The sequence below is a fragment of the Dermacentor silvarum genome, chromosome 5 (genome assembly GCF_013339745.2).
Source record: "Dermacentor silvarum isolate Dsil-2018 chromosome 5, BIME_Dsil_1.4, whole genome shotgun sequence".
In the NCBI taxonomy this organism is placed as follows: Eukaryota; Metazoa; Arthropoda; class Arachnida; order Ixodida; family Ixodidae; genus Dermacentor; species Dermacentor silvarum.
Window position 1 is genome coordinate 23,220,916 of NC_051158.1, and position 23,191 is coordinate 23,244,106.

Below are 23,191 nucleotides of genomic sequence, written 5' to 3' on the forward strand. Positions count from 1 at the left end.
ACCAGCTCCTGGCGTCACCTGGGTGGCGGCCACTTCCAGATGGTTGAGTCTTGCCCTGCCGGCGTCACATGGGCACTGGGCAATAACAAGACGGCGTGGGCCTACACAGGAGGTTATGGAGGCGGCGTCTTCAAAGGTACGTCTACCTGCCGTAGTAGCGTAGTAGTTTTGGCGTTAAGCTGCTAAGCCTGAGGATGTGGGATTAAATCCCGGCCACGGCGGCCGCATTTATATGGGGTCGAAATGCAAGAACGCCCGTGCACTGTGCATTGGGTGCGCATTAAAGAACCCCAGGTGGTCTAAATGAATCCGGAGTCCCCCACTACGGTGTGCCTCATAATCATATCTTGGTTTGGCGCGTAAAACCCCGGAATGAATTTTTTTTTATTTTAAAGGTACGTCTTATTGAGACTTTTTTAGTGTAGCTGTGTATGGCTCACCATGCACTCAAATCTTTTTCTGCATCCACATCCATTTTGGCGTCATAAAATTAACCTTTTGGCTGCCGTGCGTTCTTCTGAAGTGTGACAATTTCAATTTCTGTCTGAGTAACTTATATGCGGACTTAAAAGTGAAATTCCATTTATTACCGATGTGTTGTTGGATATTTTACGAACTTGAATCTGAAAATAAAAAAAGAATAGAAATTATGTTATTAAATTATATAATTAGAAAAACTAAGTGTTCCTTGGGCAACATGAGCTCTCCATCGCTATCATTGTTCCTTGGAGATATCTCGTAATATACATTGAGCTATATTCTTTCATTCTCTTTTTTTCTGGCGTTTTATGTGCCAAAACCAGTTCTGATTATGAGGCACGCCGTAATGGATGGCTCCGGATTAATTGTGACTACCTGGGGTTCTTTAACGTGCACTACAACGCAAGCACACATACATTGAGCTATATACAGTGAAATCTCGATGATACGAATCTCACGGGATCACGAAAAATATTTGTATTAGCCGAAATTCGTATAATCGAAACACAATTAAAGCTACCTAAATTAAGGAGTCGGAGGTGAACTCACTAAGGCACGCACACATAAAAAGCATTTACAGTATAGATCACTTATATCGTAACCGTTTATAGTGCAGAACTGGCTACAACGCGGCCTTTTCCAACTCCCGTTTACGCTCCCATAGAACTCCATGTATACGCATACCACTTACAGTGCAGCCGCGTGAGACGAAATGCCGGTTATAATGCGGCTTCCGCTGGAAAATCTAGCCGACAAGGGCGGTAGCGAGCACGCTTCTCAACGAGGTGTGCCCACCGATGGGAGAGGAGATCAAAGAAGGCGATGCGGAGGAGGAGCATGAGATGTGGAGCATGAGTCCAAGGGCGATTGTCACCGCGCGCCGTATGTGTGAGTGAAAGCGCGCCTTTCGCGCGAGGGACGCGCGCCTTCACGCAAGGAGAGCGAACGCACAGGGGAGAGCAAACGCTACTTCCGTCACGGCCGGGCGCCCCAGTCGAGCCCAGGCCCTGCTTCCGTCGCGCGAAAGGCCGGGGGGGGGGGGGAGGGGGGGGCGACGCTGTGCTGCGGGGCACCAAATGCGTATCTTGCAACCGGGGGAGCTTCTGCCAACAAATGCGTTCTTGTACTTTGCGCCTGTGCCGGCTGTCGGGGTTGTCGCGCGCACCTTATCTTGAAAGCAATCTCCACACGGCTCTGACCTTTGTATGCGCGGTGCTTACGCCCCTCAGTTTCCATTGAAGCGATAGACCGCACGAACCTGCGCTCGCTGCGGCGGCCGCGCGCAAAAGCAAGAAAAGCGCCACCGCGTCAAACTCTTCGCGCCCAGTCGCGGGGCCTCCGTGCTGTCCGGCGCCGCATCCGCGCCTCCGCACCAAAAGAGCACCGAAAGAGCACCGATGCGCCTCCGCACCTTTCGCGGCCGTCGGTGGGGCGGCGTTTATTCGTATCAACCGACACTGGTCGAAAATATATTCGTAACAACCGTTCTCTAGCACGTTGCAAAGTAATGAGGCTCAGCCGGGACCACAGAAAAATTCGTATCATCCGGAAATTCGTATTAGCCGTGATCGTATCATCGAGATTCCACTGTATTGAGCTATATGGCAACACTCCATTCAAAGAATAAGATTCAAAGCAGCAGGTACTCTGGAGTTATGCAGGCTATCACTTTCATACTTAGTACCTGGTCAGCACTGGCTACAGTATTTCCCTTCTTTACTCACTCCTGCGCGGCATCACATCAGCTGCTAGTCCGACAAGCCCTGCAATTCGTGGCTTAGATTTTCACTGCTGTTGCGACGCAGGTCTGACGGGCCACAACGTGGGGGTGGGGCCCATGTCGGACATGAAGTGCGTGTACATTTACGAGAACCAGCGCTGGAACCCCATCTCGGGGTTCGCTCCCCGAGGTCTGCTCACCGACCGTTACATGTGGAGTGATGCCTCGGGACTGGTCGAGTGCACCAAGGAGGGCACCAAGCTCGACTCCGTCCACTGGCACTGGGTGAGTCGATCATCTGGTCTTGGTTTTTCCAATCCATTGGTTGTCTACTGCGTGCTGTACGCTCGACTGCCACGAATGCGACCTTGGTTAATTTGTCTTTTCGCTTAATTCTAAAGCAATGGAAAGTCCCAGTGGAAAAGCGTACATTGCTATGGAAGGAAAATTACGTTAGATTGAACTTGAAGGCATGCCGCATCAGTTAATTTGACCTCCACCGGCGCCCCTCATGCAGCAGTTACCAAAAGCTTGAAAGCGCAAGAAATTCTGCAGATGGTGCTATTGTTTCCCTAGGTGTGAAGGTGTTTCACTTTTATCATTTGTTGGCCAATGCACCTTGTGTCTGTGAAGCCATTTGTTCCCGCTTGTTCTGTGTGATGTCACACTGAGGCAGTGTTTAAACATGGTGGTGTTCTTCGCCACATGCTGTTTGTGTCGGACTTCAAGAGCAACAAGCAAAAAGACATTACAGAATACTTCAAGCAATGAAGAAGATTTGAATTCGGTCATTTTGCCGGCGTTTGGTAATTTGACCTTTTGGATCTTGAAACACTTTTGTGGTTATATAATGCATTTATATTTGCTTTTTTTTTTGTTCGCAAGTACTACCATTTGTACTTGCCCTTCCTGTTTTAATCCCACAAGGGATTGACAGTATGTGAAATAAATAAAATAAATAAAATTACACCAAACCTTTCTCTCCCACAGGGGTCGAATTAACGGTAGTCGACTGTATTACGTTGCACGTGTATAATGTAAGTTCTATTGTTTTGTGCATGTGTTATTGCTATAGCGTGAGATGACACCTCATGCTTATAGAATCGAACCTTGTTGTAATGAAGTCGCATTCGACACGAAAATGACTTCGTTATATTCTATATTCTTTATGAGTGCACGTCGAAACGTTGGCGGAAAAATAAAAACTTCGAGCTTGGTTGCGTTCAAGCTTGGTTATGGCTAGCTGTTCTCAGTGGCGGCTCTCACGCAGGCTGGGCCGGTATGTTGTAGCAATGCTTTTCCGATGCTAATGCTTTTTCGCGCTTTTCGTGCTTGGTCAGTGGTCGGATCGATGGTCCACTCACGTTATCAACGGAGCCGGCAGTGAGCGGTGGATGATAAGACTAGCATGGAATAAAGCATAACGCATCGCTACAAAATACCGGCCCTGCGTTGCAGCTTCATGGCATCAGCTCTCACCACAGCAGCCATACAAACTACTAGCTGACCTCCAATATGGAGCCGGTATAATGCAATGTGAAAAGCAAAAATTACGGATTACTGGTTAATGCTACTGTGCGTGTAAGTTGCTGCTGTCTACTTGAATTAAGATATATGCAAGGTACCTTTTATTTTATAATAATTTATCATTACATTTTCATAGCACATTTGGAGCTTCCCGACACACGTTGCATTGCGTTCACATTTGATGCAATGCAAACCCCTGTTATACGTCCTCCGATTTTGTGATGTGAGCGTTGGCAATTGCGGTCTCCTTTCGTTCTCACAGCAGAGCCTGCTCCCGTCACCCTAACGCGTGCGTGTATACAGCTGATGCCATTTTTGGCGCTGTGCGAAGATCACTAACTTCGCACAGTGTGAAGAGCGCTGTCGGCCGTTCAGTGCAGAGTCTTGCGAAGTGAAACTATCTGAAAGTCATCACCCAAAAATACTGTCCCTGCTTCTATGGAAAGCATGAAAGCATGTGCGAAGATCGAACCAATTAGCCACTGGAAGGCACATGGATAATATCGGATACATGTGTTCACACAAGCGGCTCGGAGCTTTCTAAGTTTACGCGCGCGTGGGCGCACAAGATTTTTCATGCGTCCGTCACTGGGTGTCTCATCACTGGGTTCGCGATGGTTGTTGTACGAAACAGGATGTGTGAGGGGGCAGTCCCTCATGTCGACGCTGCTGGATGCCACCCCTCAGACAAACACAAAGCCCCAGATGCTCCCATGCCTACGTGTGCCGATGGGCTACATAGCATTGTCAACAGTTGGACATGCGTCTTTGAAGGCGACTGTGTAGGTGACCTCCTTGCGGACATTGCTGCGCTCGAAAGATAGCTCTTACGGCATTATTCAGAGAAAGTCTATAAAAATACACTAATTTATTTTTGAAAAAGTCTGTAGGTGAGAAAAAAAATGATTTAGCATGCCGGCAGACGTGGATCTTGGTATGCTAACTCCCCCCAATAAAGCGCTATTGGAACCTGCACTACAGCATTCTTTTCGAATTAACTTTCTTGGCGGTTTTGGTTTCAGAGTCTAGCAGAGTATTAACCGATAGTTTAAACTGAAGCTCCTCGCTACTCTGTAGTGTGAAACCGTGTATTAAAGACAATTTTTGTTGGTCTGATTATGTGACACCCTGATTATATGATGTTTTCCCGTGGTCTGGAGAAAGTTGTATAATCGGGCTCCACCGTTTCTTCATCGCCGGGTGAGAACCGTTGTGGAACTGCCCTTAACAGCTTTGCTGTAAATCGTAATCGTCTATATGTGAAAGAAATGCAAGTCTAAGTGATGCCTCTCACAAGACAACAACGCGTCTCCTGCCAATTTTGATGGCCCGTGTGCAGCTTGCTGGGTCTATACGTGGAACATGTTGTCACGTGCCGTGTGGGGTGATACAGGTCACAAGGGAAGTGCGTGGGCTACTCGGAGCATATCTCACTGATCACCAGGCCTTCCTTAGTGCGGTTGAATAAACATCTTTCGAACATTTACCAAAATGTGTGGAATCACTCATTGGAACTCGCAAACACAACTGGGAAGGCACTTTTGGCTATCCTGTTTATCTTGTTCACGTCTGCTTCTCTGTCATATCTGTTTCATCTATTCAGGTCTGTCGAGTGGATTTTTTTTTAAATGAGCATCAAAGAGGCAACACACGGGAATGTTCCAGGTTGACATGGAGGAAGTAATGCAAGGGCTTGCGACATGTTTGAAGGAAAAGAAAGCTTAATTTTAGAAAGGATGGCTCGTAACCTAATAGGAAAAAAGGTAGATACATGTGAAGTGGTGCTGGGGCTCTGTCAACAAGGCTCTCCAACAAGGCAACAAGGTTTAAACATACCAGTATTGTTATCATTTGGGGCCTCAGCACTAGGCTATATAGTCACAGAGACGTGTGTTGCGCAGTATTTAATTTTTTAACTGAAACAAAACGATTACCCTCCTAATTATTGTATTTGTATTCTACGCATCAGATGCATTCATATCACCTAAATTGATTTCTCCAAATTGTTTTATTATGACCTAACCCTGGTTGTAACAGCTCTTCACTTTCACCTTTTCAGTTAGTCTGACTGCTCGCTCGCATGCTAATCTAGTTAGTGCGACATCTGCCTTTTTTTTTTGTCTTTTACTTGGCGTTTCTTGTTTGCTTGTTTTCAAATAAGAATATTCTTTAGCATTCCCACTGCCGCCTGATTCTTGGCCTATCCCCCTTAGTGGGTGCGAGCCATGACAGAGGTACATCATCATCATCATCATCATCAAGGCTCTCCTTGAATGTGATAAGGAATCCTAGTCGATGCGAAAGAGCTCTGCGTATTGCTTGAATTCACTCCTGTGGCTGTACTTGGTAACTGTTCTTGTCTAACTTTTTTTTTGTCCTTCATCATTGGTTGGCATGAAGCCAGGTTTCTGTTATTGTGAGCATTGGCCATCCTCTGCCACGCATGAAAAGAAATGATTTTTTGAAAAAGAAAAGAATCCTTAGAGAATACAGCTCTTGGACATGAAAACTTGCGAGAGTTTCTCGCCATGCCCTAGAGCGAGAGCCTGCCAGTGTTCTGATAATTTGCATAGGGTAGGGGATGAGAGATTGGAAGGCACTAGAAGCTACAGAGAAGGTGACAAAAGAAGAAAAAAATATGAAATTTGTACAGCACCAATAATATAGGGCGAGCCTTACCTCTAGAACCTTCATCACGTGAGCTACACACTGTGCTTATTATTTAACCTAGGGTAGACCTCTTAATTTTTTTGCGTTTTAGCTGCCATATTCCTTGACATTTCTCCTCACAATACTTGCCTCGACTGCAGAAAATGAAAAGGAACTAGTATAGCTCGTCATCATTGGCCCATTTATGTACACTGCAGGACGAAGGCCTCTCCCAGCATTCTTCTATCGCCCCTTGTCTTGCACCAGCTGACGCAATTTTGTGCCTGCAAATTTCTTAGTAATGAGGAATAGCTATCCTGAAGCAATTACTTGCCCAAGATAGGCACCACTCCTCGACTGTGAACATCCACTCGGAAAGCACTTAGCGACTGTTAAGAGTAATCAAGCAACAAGCAGTTTTGTTGTGCAGTTGAAGGCCCATTCATGAATACAGCAGTAAGCCTCGACAGAGGTGCACTTTCTACAAAGTGATATTTTGTGCAAGACGGTTCAGAGGCAAGGCCTTCATCTTGTGCGAACCTGGCAGTGCTGCCCGTGGAACATGACACTCAATTAACATGAACGAAACATGATGTGTGAAATCATTAACTTCAAAAGTTCATTCAGGAAATGAAAGCAGGCTGTTTTCAAAGAGAAGACAGCGATCTGTTTACTTGCGAAAAAGAACAAGAAAACAAGGAAAGAAAAAAGTTTTTTTTTTTTGTCATCTGGGTGCCACCTGATCAGGCACACCTCCCGTTGTGGCAGATTCCGCTTTGCATCCACTTGTTTTTTGAGTCCCCCTTCTGCAAGAGAGCAGCAGACGATTTTATAGTGTTAGGGCACTGGGTTCAGGCTGCTACAGACAAAAAATTTAATGGAACCGAAAGTGGGGCAAGTTGGTATTGATTCGTTATTGTAAATGACAGATACAGGCAGAGGAAACAAACATTAGGCCTCTTCTGAAGCCCACGTTTCGAAACATTGATTCCATTTCCTCCAATCATTTGACTGACTCGTATGTTGAAAAACTGTCTCGTCATGTTTGATGTGGTAAAAAGCTTTTCTTCCCCTGAACAGAGATGACAATGCAACATCCTGTGGCGGGTGGCCATGTTGATGCTGCCTCCTTGATTCTGAGGTTATCTTGCGATGATCTAAACACTTCGCAGATGCTTTGTGTAGTCTGTGATGACACTGATCTAGACTAAATTACCCCTTATACATTTATACAGTCAAACCTCGATATAACGAACCTCGAGTTAACGAAATTTGCGATGTAACGAACTATTTTTATTTCCCCATCTTAGTTCTATTGAACTAGCGAAACCTCCATATAACGAAATTCTCGATATAATGAAGTTTTCTGCTGTAAGTACAACTTCATTATATCGAGGTTTGACTGTATTGTGCACTGCTTTCAAGTTGACACTTTACCTGTGTACTGATGTACTTTACATGGAAACCGCCCTTACTGTTCTCCAAAACATAAATGCGAAAGCATTTTTGCATTCCTCCTGCATCAAAATGCAACCAGAAATTGGACGTGCCATGATGTTGTACATCAGCAGTAGACCATAGCTGCTGAGACAATGGTGCTTGTGCCGTTTTTGAGAATGCCCTATAATGTCTCAAATACCTATATGATCCCCAAATTCATTACGAATTCATCACTAGCCTCATTAGTGCTTGCTTGTGCTGCTCTGGTTAATTATATAAAACGCTATAGCCTGCATTCAATCTCTAGCAAGCAGCAGCACTGCCCGCTCGCATTGATTAATATTTATTTGGAAAACATGATTTTAGGGCACTAAACAGACACAGGCAAGGGAGAAACACACACAGAGTGCTAACTACCAACTGATTTATTGAACATTTTTGTAATACAGTGAGGGGTGGGAGATAAGATGGATATGTGTCGCCCCATGACTCTGAGCAATGTGTTAGATGGGTATGAAATATACTGAAATTTATCATTCTCAGCGTTGTTAAAGTAAAATAATTTCGTGCCCGATTCAGCGTGAGGCAAGCTCGACTTAGTTTAACTCGTTTGTTTTTTATATGTTCTTTAAAATAATGTCTAGAGTGACCCCTAGATACTTATAAGTGGCAACGCTTATAATGCCACCATATAATTTTATCTGTATAGTCTTATTTATCTGTTTTCTAGTAGTCGTAAATAATATACAATTAGTCTGACTAACATTAATTGCTGACGTCTTATCTACCAACCAATTTCCTACATGTTCAAGTTCTCCATTGACATTTCGTTTTAGTTCAATTTCTTTTCCGGAAAAAAGTACCACGGTATCGTCTGCATATACTGTGGCTTGTCCTTCATGCAAACAGCTTGAGAAATAGTTTACATATATTGCAAATAAAAGCGGTCCCTGTGGTACTCCATGGGTAACTGGCAGAAATTGCCACCTTCTACATAGCTTCTACACCTTCTACATAGATTGCTTGCAGATTTGTCGAATAACTCCATGAAAATTTAAGGAAGTTATCACGAAAACCATGACAGTGTAGTTTATTTAGCAGTATATTGTGATCCACACTGTCGAAAGCTTTCTTAATGTCTAAAAATATACTGATCACCATATCTTTAATATTCAGTGAGTTATTAATTTTGTAACGGTAATTACTGCTGTACTAGTCGACCTACTACTTAAATTAAACCTCAATAAAACTTCTATATACTATATATTCACGATTACATCAGTGACTACATACCAGTTTTTATTAGACATCCCTGTGGGTTCTTGCTTATATTTACTGTGTGGTTTAGCCGTTCATTACAGTCTTTAAACCTGAGGGCCTCATTCAAGGAGCGACTACACTTATTTTTGCATGTAGTACATATAGTGCATTCCGACATTCTAACAGGATATGTCTAATCGTCCTTGCAACGTCTTTGCATACTATGCACAGATCTTGGGTGAACTGTTTAGAATTTCATTTTCCTGGGAAGTCTGCTCTAGCCTCAAATATAAGTGCAGTACCCCATGAGTTATTTCAGAAAATTTCACGCGTTCTCGGCGCCACTCACCCAGTAGCGGCAAGGTTCGTTGTCCCGGTTTTGACGGAGGCGGGTGTCGGTGGGTTTCAGGCGGCACCATTCGATGCAGTGGTTTACACGGTCCTGCGCAAGCAACACCGATGTCATATGTAGCTGAAAGTTTCATGCCAATAAAGTAATGGAACTGAAATTGTTAGCTGCTGTTCTGAGAAATCGGAGTTGGCCCAGAGCTAAAGCTTCCTCTTCAGCTCATGTGTAAATATGGCATTTTTCGAAATAAACATTTAGTTGAAGATTAGCACACTGTCTTTGTCAGCTCTCTGCATGTCCACACCACTCAAAAAGCTACGATCAGTATCAGACCAACTAGCCCAGAGGTACCTAGTTTGGGCATCAGGGGTGCTACAGTAGAACCCCGCTGTTACGTTCCCGGGTGCTGCGTTTTTCCGGCTGTTACGTCGTTTTCGGCCGGTCCCGGCACAGCTCCCATAGAACCCAATGCATTGGTAACCCCGCTGTTACGTCGCAACTGTGGGACCGTTCCCGCATCATACGTTGCGAACTGCCGCCCCGCGCCGGCCCGAGCGGCCATTTTGACTTTTCATGTCGCTTGGCTTGATTGCTTGACGATGGCATTGGCCGCCCGAAGTGCTGGGGGCGGCACTTATGATGTATTTTCGGTTTTCGCCAGCAAAAGTATGACCCTTGAGATCCGTATTTGCTATCTAAAGGTGGTGTCTATGACGCGTTGCGGCCCTAACATTGGTTTTGGCGGAGATGCTCTGCCAAGCCCCCTCCGAAAAAACTACTGCCAGCTCCCTCCGAGGAAGCCGGGGAGGCCCTCTTAAGGTCAGAAGACAAGACCGTCCAAGAAAATCTCACGACCTGGGCTCTGCAGGTCGCCTCAACTGAGGCCACCTAGAGGCCAAGGCCTTCAGATCTACTGTCTGAAATTTTGAATAAAGTTTTTTCCTCCTCCTCCTGACTCATAGATGTTCCGTATAAAGTCCAAGGGCGATAACGCCGTCGCCGCGCGCCGTATGCTGTATGTGCGAGTGAAAGCGTGCGAGGGGCCGTATTTCCAATTGCTAGTAGATACAGCGCTCGACCGCTGGCGCCACGCTGCGCCGCTCGCGCGTACCATGTTTCTAGCCGCCGCCGTTCGAACGGAGGAGGCGTTGACGGAGAACACGCTGGGCTGGTGGTGACTAGCTTGCTGTTAGGGGATCGGTGGTATTCCTAAATAAATGCATCACTGTTTTGATGATCCAAATATAATCTCACTATCAGGGAGGGAGCAGTCTACCTGACTGGAGCAGTATTTTTTTATATGGGGTGTTGCTACGCTACGCTACGCTACGCTGCGCTCCGCAACACCCCAACGACCGCCGCTTCGCGTCGGCGCCCGGCACCACGGCTGCCGCCGTGGCACCAGGGTTCAAACGACCGCGCTGGCAAACAGAGAGGGGGAAAAAAAAAAGAAAGAGCGTGATATTAAGAAAAGAAATGCTAGCCAGGGCGGGATCCGAACCCGCGTACGCATGATCTCGAAGCGAGCGCCGTAACCACTCAGCCATACAGCCACGCTCCCAAGGGTTGCATTCATACGAACCATATGATTGCTTTCGAGCGCCCTCGGCGAAAGAAACCACCTAGAAACGCGGTACGCGCGAGCGGCGCAGCGTGGCGCCAGGGTCGAACGCTGTATCTACTAGCAATTGGAGTGTTGCTGCGAGGGGAGCCGACGACCGCGTCTAAATCTCGCGCGCTTTCCATTGTAGCAATTTGCTACATTTGGGTGGAAGTCTCAGTTTCCCTTAACTGAACGAAAGAAAAGCAGGGAGGAAACGCACCTTCTTCTGTTGCGCTCAAGGCACTGGCGAGGGAGCGAGGGATAGCGGGCAGCGTTGTGCGTACTGCGCGGCGGCGCGCGGTCGCGGGGGCCGTATCTTGAAAGCGATCTGCGTTGGGGGCAGTGTCTACGCAGTGTAGGTGTGTCGGCGGCTTGTAGCTTTGTGCGCGCTGTGTGTTCTCAGCACAAAGGTCACTTCGCTCGCTTCTGCAGCGGCGCTTAAATTCCTCACGCCAGCGTTTGACAGCGCGTGTCCGTGCTCATCGAGTGTGATGTGTTCATGTTTGCATGCGGGCGCTGACACCATGCTTGTTAATATAGTTAATAAGCGAATGTTTACAAGTTTATACGGACAATAAAACTACTATTCTTACTTTGTATAGCTGTCTGCTAATTTGCTATCTCAATCGATACTTCGGCTGTCGGTCGAAACTACTTTTTATTTTTTTTTTTCACACGCAAGAATTAAAATGACATTGTGTGCAGTTCAGCACTACTCCCATTTCTGAATTTTACCTGTGGCTCTCGCGTTTCCCGGCTCTTACGTGTTTTTTTTACGGTCCTGTGAAAAACGTATCAGTGGGATTCTACTACTAGCGCCAGTGTCGGGTTCTTCGGTTCTTTGAGTTGGTTTTGTTTGCTACATTGCATTCATAAAGCATCCGAAAGGTCTAATTAAAGGGAAAATGCGACATCCACCCAAATGTAGCATTTGCTACGAAGGAAACCCATACGGGTTCCTCGAAAGAAAGCCTCGCAGTTGAAGAAAAATTCGTCCTGGTCCGGGACTGGAACCCGGGACCACCGCCTTTCCGGGGCAGCCGCTCTACCATCTGAGCTAACCAGGCGGCTAGCAGATGGCAGGGCAAAGTCGAATTTGTCAACAACTCGAAGCAAAGGCAAGTGTTTGACGTAATAGGAACCCGTATGAGGTTTCCTTTGTAGCAAATGCTACATTTGGGTAGATGCATCATTTTCCCTTTAATTACTTCTCTCCACCTAGCGGGTTTCCGCTGATCTATTACATCCAGAAGAGTCCTGTCCATTCAGATAGGCTAGGCTTAAGTCACGTTATCTTAGGTTTGGTTAGGCTAAGGTGGCGATGACGAGTGCACTCACCGCAATGCAGTCCATGCGTCGTCGCAGCCTCTGGTCATCCCGGGAACCGCCGGGTCCGCCTCTCCCGTTCACACCTTCCAGTTCTCCCCCGGAGAGTCCCTTGGGTCCTCTTCCTTTGTTGTCGTTGTGGTCATAGCTGTAGTCGTCGTTGTCGTCTCCGACATCAGTGTAGGGATCCCGGTGACTGCTCCCGACCCGTCCACCGGATCGTCCGTCTCCTTGCTTTCCTCCTCTTCCAACACCGCCATGCTGAGTTTTTTGTTTTTGTTTTTCGCAAGGGAGAGAAGGTAATATAAGTGAGAAACACTTGTCCGTCGCAGATTTATTTTGACAGTTTGAGAGAGGTTGGGTTATGGGTGTGGTATAAGAAAAGTTTTTTTCACATTTTGTTGGTTGTTCGAGCCGCCTAAAAATTGTTTCAAACAATAGTTTCTATTTCGAATTGTATAAGAAGTGAGACTAAGACAAAAACCAGCGAAAGTAACACGTACATAAGAAACAAGAAGTATACAGAACGATGCTGGACTCTGGACGTACTGGACTGAGGATGATGCTGGACTTGGGATGATGCTGGGTTTCTTGTGTATGCGTGTTTTCCCCGTTGGTTTTCATCTTAGTTGACCATGTACCAACTCGTCCAGTGCTTACACAATACCAAACATATTTCCAGATCGAATTGAATATTTTAGCAGAACGTGTTCAGTAATACCGAGTCGTGCTAAATATTTTTCGTGTGTCTAAACAAAGATTTTAGCAATGTAGAACTAAATTGACGTAAGCCTTCAGTCTACCTAAGGGGCAAACTTATTTCTGTACCTTAGTAATGCAAGCAGCCCAGTTTGGCTTAGCAAACATTCGTTATTAGACTGCAGTATGTTTAAAGGACACTAAAGAGGAATAATAAAAAGAACACCAAGGCATTTTTTGAACAAGGTAGGAAAATGTTTCCAATCTGTAGGCAATGCTGCGGGCTAATTATTTCGCTGCATGCAACAGGGAGCCCACACTTATAATAGATTGCCTGCTCTTGTCCTGCTACTTTCGATGCCCTTCGCATTTTAAAGCAAAGCTTTTTAAAGCGATAGCTCTACTACTCCAGGTACAAACCCAGAAAACACCTGGTTCCGTAAATCTGACCTCAAAGCTCAGCCAAGGTCAAACTGGGACTTAGCCTGCCACTCACTACCGGCGGCTGCTCCATACGCCGCGTGGGCGCCCATATCTTGAAAGCGATCTGCGATGTGGACAAAGTTCGCCGAGGGCTGGTAGCTTCGTATGCGCTGTGCTTTCGACGCTTAGTTCACGTTGAAGCCAGACGCAGCATGAAGGTCAATTCGCTCGGTGCTGCTGCCGTGCGGAGCAGCGTCTGTGTGTTGTCTTGTGGCGCAATTGTAGATGCGGTAATGGCTGACGGCGCCGAGCAGCGTCTGTGTCCTTTCCCAAAGCAAGCGAAACCGACCGTGCTAGACCATTGCAACTTGGTTTAACCGCGTTCAACCACGGCAAATTTTTTAAATAAATGGACACTCGAGGCGAATTTCCGCCGTCGCCGTCATGTTCCACATAAAGACCAAGTGCGATAACATAGCGGCCGCACGCCGTTATTGCTAACCCTCCCGGACCCTCCTGACCGTGGCTGCTTGGTGATGTCTTGAAGACTGGTGGCGACGCCACCTTGAAGTTCCCGCGCCAGCTTGCCATGACAGCATGGATTTTGATGGCCTTTGCTTCGGCCTAGCTAATCATTTTATTGCGATAGCAATTATATGGACACTTGAACCGGATTTCTGCCGTCGCCGTCGCCGTCGCCGTGAGGTTCCCTATAGATAAAATCTTCGCCGCGCGCCGTATGCCCGAGAGGAAGCGTGCGGGGACGCGCGCTATCACGGAGAGCGAACGCGCTCAATATCCCACGCGCAAGCAAGGAAGCAGGAAGCCAGCGCCGGAGGGAGCAAGGGGGGGGGGGGGGGCGCACTTCTCTGCCAACAACCGCGGTCGTCGCTCGCTCGCACCGTCTCTTATCTCCACACGGCATTCGCCGCTCAGTTTCCGTTGAAGCGATAGACCGCACGTACAGCGGTGAGCACTGTTAGGGTGAACACGCGAGCGCGTGGCCGACGGCACTGTCAGCGCCCCGTTACGGCCATCACTGGAAACATTGCGCATGCGCATCACGCCTTCCGCGAAATAATTGTTCCACCGCGCGCATGACGTCATGACTGCACTTGTTCGTCGTCTGCTAGCCGCATTTTTGTTTTCTAAGCCCATGCATCCTGCATTTTAAGATTTCTTTAAACATCTGTGCTTGAACAGAACAAGACAAAAAAACTTGTATATCTATGGGGGCGTGTCTATTCGTTCCCTTCAAAGTTGTTGTGCATGCAACGCCGTATATAAAACAACCAAACATCTTTCGCAGCCGTTCATTCTGTCGCCAGATCGTATTATGGCTAGGGTTCCCGATGATGAACGGCGCTCAATTGTCGATCTTTCCCTGAAAGGTTATTCCCAGCGGTATATTGGCGCTTTAGTTAATAGGCCCCTGAAGACTGTGAACAGGATAATTCAAGCCTACAAGTATGAAGGTCGCATTCAGGATGCACCCCGCGCGCCCCGCCCTAAAGCTACCACAGACGATGAAGACGCCCTCATAGTTGCAGCTGCTGTTCGTAACCCTTTCTTGCCAGCCCCAGCAATACGCGAGGACTTGGATTTGGACGTTTCGGACACCACTGTTCGACGTCGCCTACGTACTGCGGGCCTTCGCAGTCGCGTCGCAGCGCAGAAGCCACTACTAACGGCGGCAAACAAGGACGCACGACGGCAGTTCGCTGAGCTGCACGAAGCATGGACATCAGAAGAGTGGGGTCGCGTCATCTTTTCGGATGAGTCGACGTTTGGTCTTGTTTAACTTGAATTGCAAAAGTGCAATTTTCTTGAATAAAAAGTTTAATAATTATCCCTCTTACACTCACTTTTTTCCTTCACGCGCCAATCTTCAATCCAGATGGACCTTGAAATGCAGAAGGTATCAGCTCAGCGAACAAAAAATGCGGCTAGCAGACGACGAACAAGCGTATCGATGACGTGATGCGCGCGGTGGAAAGAGTGTTTCGCAAAGCACATGCTGCGCATGTGCAATGTTTCCAACGATGGCTGTTACGCGGCGCTGATAGTGCCGTCGGCCACGCGCTCGCGTGTTCACCCTAACAGTGCTCACCGCTGTACCTTCGCCCGCTGCGGCGTATGCTTGCTGCCAGCGTTTTGACAGTCGTTGTCTGCTGTCATTCAGTGTGATCTCTTCGTGTTTGTGCGCGCTCACACCACGCTTGTTCATTCAGTTAGTAATAGTCGGGCCACATTTTCGAACGCACGCTACACATGCAATGCTGCCCGGATCGGCAGTGCAGCAATACAGGTGTGTCCCTTCGCACGCGCTGCCCACGGGAAGCGCTTCTCATCAACACCACCGTTTCACACGCGCCTTCTCGTGGTCATCGAGTCTCTCTTCATGTCGGTCTACTTACGCCGCAGCACACCTGCTTACTTAATCAGCTCATGTTTACTACAATTCATATTGCTACCAAAGCCGCTCACCTTACTTCGTATGACATTGCTGTGTTGCTATCGCATTCATTGCTTCGCCCTTAGGGCGAAACTGTGACATTTTTTTTTTATGGATAAAAAATAACCAAATTGTATTCTGGAACAAGTTTCGAGTACTTTTACTGCCCCATGCAACGACCCAAATACGAAAAAAAAAAATACTTCGAAATTCGTGACGTCACACCGACACAGGTGTTCCGGCGCGGAATTAAAAAATCGTCTCCTGGAATATTCACCCAACTATAGGGAAATTATAAATTAAGTTTTGAAAGAATACTTCAGTAGAAAGGAAAGTTAGGCGAGTAAAGGATTAAAGGATTACTTGTAGATTTCAGCGCGCATCATTTTGTCCGTGTGTTGCATTCTTTCGTGCCCTTGTCGATTTGTCGATTGTGCGCATGGAAATCTACGAGAAATTGAATACTTCATCCGTCTAAGCTGATTCAGGGTTATAGTGTGCCTTTAAACTGACGTCGCGGCAAGAGAAACAAAAAGGTCCCGGCAAGGAGGGGGCGCGCGTATCCCATTTCACCTTGAAGCGAGAGAATTGTAGCGCGTACAAGGAACAAGGACACGACAAGGCACATAAAGGAATACACACTTATCGTGTCCTTGTTCCTTGTCCGCGCTATACAGGCCTCTCGTTTCAAGACGATCCCACCGACAAGCAAGCGCGCATCTATCTTACGTACCATTCCACCGCTCTGATCCTCCTCCTCCTCGTCGGCGTACAGAGTGTCGCCGTCGTCGCCGCTGCTGTCGTCATCATTGTCGTCGTCGTAGTCGCGTCTCCCGCCGCCAGCTCCCGCAGGCGCCTCCAAGGGCGCGTTCGGGCCGCCATGCGCCACAGGCACGGGTCGCTGCCGAGGCTCTGGAGAGTCCGGCCGCTGCTGCTGCTGCTGGCGGCGCAGTCTGAGGAGACGCGCCAACCTCGCCCGGTGGACAGTCTCGAGCCGGTCTCGCAGCGCGACGTCACCGATGGCGTCCGATGGGACGCGAGGCTCCTCCCCCCTCGACGCGAGCTCTACGACCGCGGGTCGGTGGCGCTTGGCGAGAGCCGCTGCGCAGTGTTCCCCCAACGAGCGTTAATTATGACGCCACTGGAGAGTCCTTTAGCGTGTCCGGTATTCCGGTATACGCAATGGCGTTTGCGGATTACCTGGGCGTAACTATTCCCCAACGAGCATTGTGACGTCATTGGAGAGTCCTTTAGCGTGTCCGGTATTCCGGTGTACGCAATGGCGTTGGCGGATGACGGAACGTGAGCGGAGAAAGGTGTAAGGCCGAGACGTCGACAATAAAAATGTGTTTTTTAAGAAGTGCCTTAACTTTTCAATTATAATCTTGGGGCAACCATAGATACCTATACCATAAAGTTTGTATAAATATCAGTGCAACTGACGGTTGTTTGTTCCGGACCACCACAGTTGCACTTCGCTCTTCGAAGAGGCAATCCGTATGTAGAGAGCCCCGGAGCAACTCTTTGCAGTGTGGTGAACGTGGTTTAAATCGCGGATCCGGACACCCGTGGGACAGGTTCCTGGACATCCGTGGGATAGCCTCGAACTTAAGCTTAATGCAGAAGTCCCGTGAGCAGTGACGACAGACTATATATAAACACTACGAGCATTCGTCACGTCGCGCTGAAGTGACCGTCCACTCGTCCGACGTTCGTGGCTTCGAAGCGCCGCCGCAGGCCTTTAAGTAAAGCTGCGAGTTTGTAGCGCAGCTCTATATTTAGGGCCTGATTCACACAGCCGCCTTCATTCGCCACGTAACGCCACGGCACCGGTTTTCGTCAGGAGAGGGCGTTCACTCGCCCGTTTCTCGATCCTCAAAGACGGAAGGCCGGTGACGTTATTGGCCAACGTCGCCGACGTCCCGTCTTTAAGGATCGAGGAACGGGCGAGGACACGCTCTCCTGACGGACGCCGCGGTACCGCGACGGCGACGGGACGGTGGCTGTGTCAGTCAGGCCTAAGATATATTCTGGAACGGGAGGCCGAGTCGTCGCCGACAGTCAGCAAGAGGGGGAGGGGGTCGTCGCTCACCTGCAACGCAGAGCAGAAGACCGAGCCGTACGAGCATGCCACCGCGCTTGACACCGGACTCGCCTGTGCCGGAGCTCGGCTGCTGCTGTGCTTGTCCGTGCGCTCGTGCCTGGCAGCTGCGAACGTTCGAAGCCCGTGACACGCTACACGCGGTGCGTGGCACGTGCTGCTCCTGCTGCCTGACCTTTGAACTCTTCGTTCACCAGCCAATTCTGGCCGTCGCAGTACGTTCGTCTGCTGCAACCACATTATGGACCTTGTACGAGGCTATAGGTGGAAAAGTGCAGTTTCAAGAGCAGCGTATACACGGGACACCCCCACTGTTTTAGCAGCGTTACATTTTTATAACGAAGCTGTCTATGGCTAAGATCTGGGGTTTTGTCATCAAAACTATCATCAGCAGTTACGGCTCGAGCGTCGTCGTCTTCTTCCAAAGCTGGCTCGTTGGCGCCTCTCGGCGCAACCGCGCGAACGCGCTCGAGCCACTGCTCGCGCGTTCGTCGTCTTCTTCCACAGCTGGCTCCGTTGTGCAAAAAAAAAAAGAACTATTATAATCAGCAATGGCTCGAGCGTCGTCGTCTTCTTCCACAGCTGGCTCCGTTGTGCAAAAAACACTATTATCATTAGCAATGGTTCGAGCGTCGTCGTCTTCTTTCACATCTGGCTCATTCACGACCCTCGGTGCAACCACGCGAACGCGCTCGTGCCACTGCTCGCGCATTCGTCGTCGTCTTCCACAGCTGGCTCCGTTGTGCAAAAAAAAAAAAAAAGAACTATTATCATCGGCAATGGCTCGGCCGTCCTCGTCTTCTTTCACATCTGGCTCATTGGCGCCCCTCGGTGCAACCGCGCTCGTTCCCGTCGCTCGTTCGGCGTCGTCTTACGCAGCCGGCTCCGTTGCCGTCATCATTGCGGGATCAAATCCCGGCCACGGCGACCGCATTTCTGTGGGGGCGAAATGCAGAAAACAGCCGTGCACTTACATTTAGGTGCACGTTAAAGGACCCCAGGTGGTCCAAATTAATCCGGAGTCCGCCACTACGGCGTGCCTCATAATCAGATGGTGGTTTTGGCACGTAAAACCCCATAATTTTTAATGCCACCGAAGAATTACACTTCTCTTCATGTCGTCATAATATGGAGGCCGCGTTTACGGGGGTAGTAGCCATTGCTTAAAGGGAAGCGGAAGAGGTTTTAACATTCGAAGGTTTACTGGGGTTTGGAAGGCTGACACAGTACAATTAAACTCCCGCACTTAATTAGTTTCTCGATTATGCGCGTAGCAGGGCTGCAGTCGCCGTTTAAGTTTTCGTTGAACCTCCGCCCCCCTCCCCTCCCCCCCTCGCGCGCCGAGCAAAAGACCGTGCGCGAGGATGACGTTAATACAGGGTCACGTGAGGGCTCTATTCGAATCACGCACCTAGCCGATACATAAGATGGCGTCACGCTCGTCTTCGCCATCAGAGCCTGTTAACCGACCCGCGGCGTGTCCCGCAGACGGTGCGGCTTGTTTTTGCTAAATTAAAGCGACTAGCGGTAACTTCCGGTCTTTTGAACTATGATTTTCGTATTCAGGGGGTGAAAAACTAATACTTCGTTGAAAGCTCACTTTTTTTTAAAGTGCTTCATTTCCCCTTTAAGTGGGTATGAGCGATCCATTGTCTTACGTGACGGACAGATTTAATAACAGAGGTGACACGCGAATGTGTGTGCGTATATCTACCGTCACGATGACCACCGATCAGGACAATAAATATGTTCGTACCTTAATTTGTTGAAAATTCTGCGTCACCTCTTTTGTCGTGCGCCAAACAGCTTCGCTGGTCATCCACCTTCACGGAGTGGAATGGGTCATGATTTTTTTAAAGCGAAGCTTTATATATCTAGGCGAAATCGTATATGGCTAGGCGAAATCGCCTGTGTATACAGAAAACTGTCATCATCAGCATTGGCTCGAGCGTCGTCGTCTTCTTCCACAGCTGGCTGCGTTGCGCTTAATCATTCCGGCGTACAATTTCACTTCCCTTCAGTCGTCGTAATGGGGAGGTCGCGTTTATGGGGGTATGAGCCATTCATCGTCTTCCGTGACGGACATATCTAATTTTGAAGCAATTTAATTTCGAAGAATCGCAAGCGGCAATGGGGCGGGCGAATGCTGCTAACCGCGCCGCCGAGCAAACTTGAGACATCGAAACGCAAACGTAACGTCGTTATCTCTGTCGCAGCCGAACGTGTGGGTAACCTCATAATTGAGAAATATGTTAATGAACCGTCGGGATTAACCCAGTGATAAACACCGGGGCCGCACGTTTCAGTTTCGCTGGTTAAACATCTTCACGGGATGGAAGGGCTGACGAGTTTTTTGTTTTTGTTTTTTTTTTGACCGTGGCGGGTTCGATCCAGGCTGAGGCGACGCCCCATTTCCGATGGGGGTGGAATGCGAAAAAAGCTCTTGTACCGTGGGTAGAGTTGCACGTCAGAAAACCACAGCCAATGAAGTCTAATTCTGGAGTCCCCCACTACGGCGTGCCTCATAATCGTATTGTGGTTTTTGTACGTGAAAGCCCAGAATTTGATTAGATTAATTTTGTCATCCTGAATTAATTAAAGAAAACAAGCGTCAGAATCGGCGTTCGCGCTTGATATGTTCGCGCGGAGCAAAGCGTTAACAGTGGCACTTACCCAGCACGCACGGGAGGGGATAGGTGCGCCGAGGAACCGGAGGTGTGGGAGGAAAAGTAAAGATAATAACGAAACGAGAACTAGGACGTTATACTTAGGTAATAAAACTAATTGTAGAGGAAACAAAGTCAGTTTCGCCCGAAAGGCGAAGCATTGGTTGCGATAGCAAGTTATTAGACAGCTAAAGGAATTAAGGTTAGTCGATTTATCAGCTGCATAAAGTGCTGTAAGCATTCGCTTACTAACTAAACAAGCGCGTTGCCACGTACGCACAGGCAAACACATCTCACTCGATATGACCTTAGGCACTCGCTGTCAGGACGGTGGCGTCGAGAAGAGCGGCACCTGCGGCTAGCCGAATTCCGCTTCGTACTACCACTCGCTTCAACGCGAACTACGCGCGTGAGAACACGGCGCACACGAAGCCATATCTCGGGCTAGACTTCCAACTCCTCGCAGATTACCTCCAAGATAGGGCGCGCGCGGCCGCGTTCCGCCGCCGCAACTGGAGTAGAAGTGATGCGCACTAACCTGCACCCTTTCCCCCCCCTCCCCGCTTCCCCCTCCCTCTTGCACGCGTGAGAAGACGGTGTGCACTCTCCCCGCCTTCCTCCCTTGTGAGCCCGAGAAGACACCGCCGCATCAAGCCACCCTCCTCCTCGGCTCACTCTCGCTAGCTTTCGCGATAACATCGCGGCATAATGTTATCGCACATGGACTTTATATGGAACATCACGGCGACGGCGGAAATTCGCCTGAGTGTCCGTATAATTGATATCGCAATGGAAGTGCGGGTGTAGTTTCACATTCAGCGTATCGTAGGATAAAAGGGAGAGTTTGTAAGTGACAGAGAAATAGAAAGAGAAAAGCCCGAGACCCCGTTCACTCCTTTAATTCCATTAACTCACTTGATACAAGGCGCCTCTGTGAGCTCCGGACTCTTCGATGCGTTTCAGTGCGCTTCCGAGAAGAATCTTTTCAGTGCTGAGATGACTCTAGTGCCGCCTGGAAATTTTTTCGAAAACTTTCAGTTCCACCGGTAGAACTGCATTGTCACCCGGAAAGCTCGGAAAGCGCCGAGTTAATGAACTTCTTGTGTTTGTTGATATCAAACGTGGCACTTAGCCTCAGCGGAGGACGGGCGCTTGCAATGAATCGCAATAATAATAAGACAACCACGAACAATGAAGCTAAAAGAACGGAAAATAAATTTATAAAAGCAGGAATAGTGCGTAGCCGACTACTAAACAGACATATGAACACATGAGAGATTTAAGTGAATATTTATTGAACGGATGAAATGCAGACTCCTTTCTTTCGCTTCCCTTTATTAAATAATTGCTGGTTTATGGCGTATCTCCTGTGGAATGAGCCACAACAGGTGCCGCCCAAAACAGCGTCAGTGGCACTGCTCGCGCGCAGAACCTGAACTATGCTAATGGCTCCGTTCGTGCTCTTCTCGCGTTGTTTTGTAAGCACGGCCGATAGCGTCCTCCAACATTGTGCCTCCCGTTTCTAAAACTCCCTAATAGGGAGACATATGGCGTCGCAAAGTTAGAGTCCACTAATTATGAGCCCTTCGTTTCTGATACTCCTTGATAAGGACGTTTAGAGTTGGGCGCTCTTGCGTTCTCCTATTGGGGGCGAGCTCCACCACTGGAAAAGCTGGCGCCACCGTCGGCGTGACGTGGTATATGAGGGATCACGTGGACACAGCGGCCGCGTCGTATGCTTTGGAAGCGCCAAAGCGAGCTGAAAACGAAAGTTTAGTCCCACCTGCGCTACGTTTCTCATTAAGTGGGGATGTTTTCCCGCTTCGGGTGTCTGATTGACAACACTTGAGCGCTCTATAATAGGTAGTGGCTGCCTCTGAAGGCGTCCGACATGGTAGGTATATTGCTCGGTACCGCAGTGCCGGACGCGTACGCAATGGCGCCCGGTGTCAGCCTTCACACTTACCCGCAGGCCAAGGAGCTGCATGTAGCTTGGATTGCGAAACTTAGAACCGGCAAACAGCCATCGGCTACAACTAGGGTGTGTAGCAAGCACTTCCGCGAGGAAGATTTCTGCTACGGCGTTGAGGCTGCGATGTTCGGCGAGTAGCAGAAAGCGCGGACTGAGAAGCTCGCCCGCGCGCGCTGCCCGGTTAATGTCATGATAGTTTGGTCTATGAACTTGTTGATGCTAGTTACTGGCAAGTTCAGCAGAACGGAAAGGGAACGGTTAGAAGCCCATTCAAAAGAGGCATGGCATATGCTCATGTTTGTGTTAGCACCAAACAATGAATGCACTGGATTAACAAAAAGAAGCAGCAGGAACTTCCTTGCTGAGAAGACCGAAGACCCATAAGCATAGAGTGCGACGCAACTTGAGAAATAACGATATTGAAACGTCCAAGAATTTAGAAAAAGAAAAGAACACTTGAATCGTCGCGATAACACATCACGAGTCGCCGTGTATAGCGTCGAAATCCCTAGTTTTAAGGA

The 23,191-nt window shown here is 48.4% G+C and overlaps 2 protein-coding genes across 2 annotated transcripts in view; one reads left to right on the forward strand and one right to left on the reverse strand.

The window, feature by feature from the left end:
* The window catches only part of LOC119454005 (tectonin beta-propeller repeat-containing protein 1), a gene marked incomplete at its 5' end in the record, with an annotated part of 77,616 nt that overhangs the window by 25,822 nt on the left and 28,603 nt on the right, over nucleotides 1-23,191 (forward strand). The window contains 2 exons of the mRNA XM_037716023.2: nucleotides 6-136; nucleotides 2,286-2,485. Coding sequence (XP_037571951.2) covers nucleotides 6-136; nucleotides 2,286-2,485 — 331 coding nt within the window. The remainder of the gene's footprint in view (nucleotides 1-5; nucleotides 137-2,285; nucleotides 2,486-23,191) is intronic.
* Nucleotides 7,042-18,351, reverse strand: LOC125945559 (uncharacterized). The gene is made up of 5 exons (XM_049667531.1): nucleotides 18,024-18,351; nucleotides 16,665-17,032; nucleotides 12,367-12,615; nucleotides 9,426-9,518; nucleotides 7,042-7,182 (listed from the first exon to the last, which is right to left on the reverse strand). The coding sequence occupies exons 1-5, from the start codon at nucleotides 18,058-18,060 to the stop codon at nucleotides 7,120-7,122; spliced, it is 810 nt and encodes a 269-aa protein (XP_049523488.1). The 5' UTR covers nucleotides 18,061-18,351; the 3' UTR covers nucleotides 7,042-7,119.

Excerpts from the sequence above, each read along its gene's own strand:
- LOC125945559 (XM_049667531.1), bottom strand. The coding sequence starts at position 18,060 with ATGCTCGTACGGCTCGGTCTTCTGCTCTGCGTTGCAG. Across the intron at positions 17,033-18,023 it reads TCTTCTGCTCTGCGTTGCAG|CGGCTCTCGCCAAGCGCCAC; the intron begins GTGAGCGACGAC and ends AACACTGCGCAG. Across the intron at positions 9,519-12,366 it reads GACGCATGGACTGCATTGCG|GACCGTGTAAACCACTGCAT; the intron begins GTGAGTGCACTC and ends TTGCTTGCGCAG.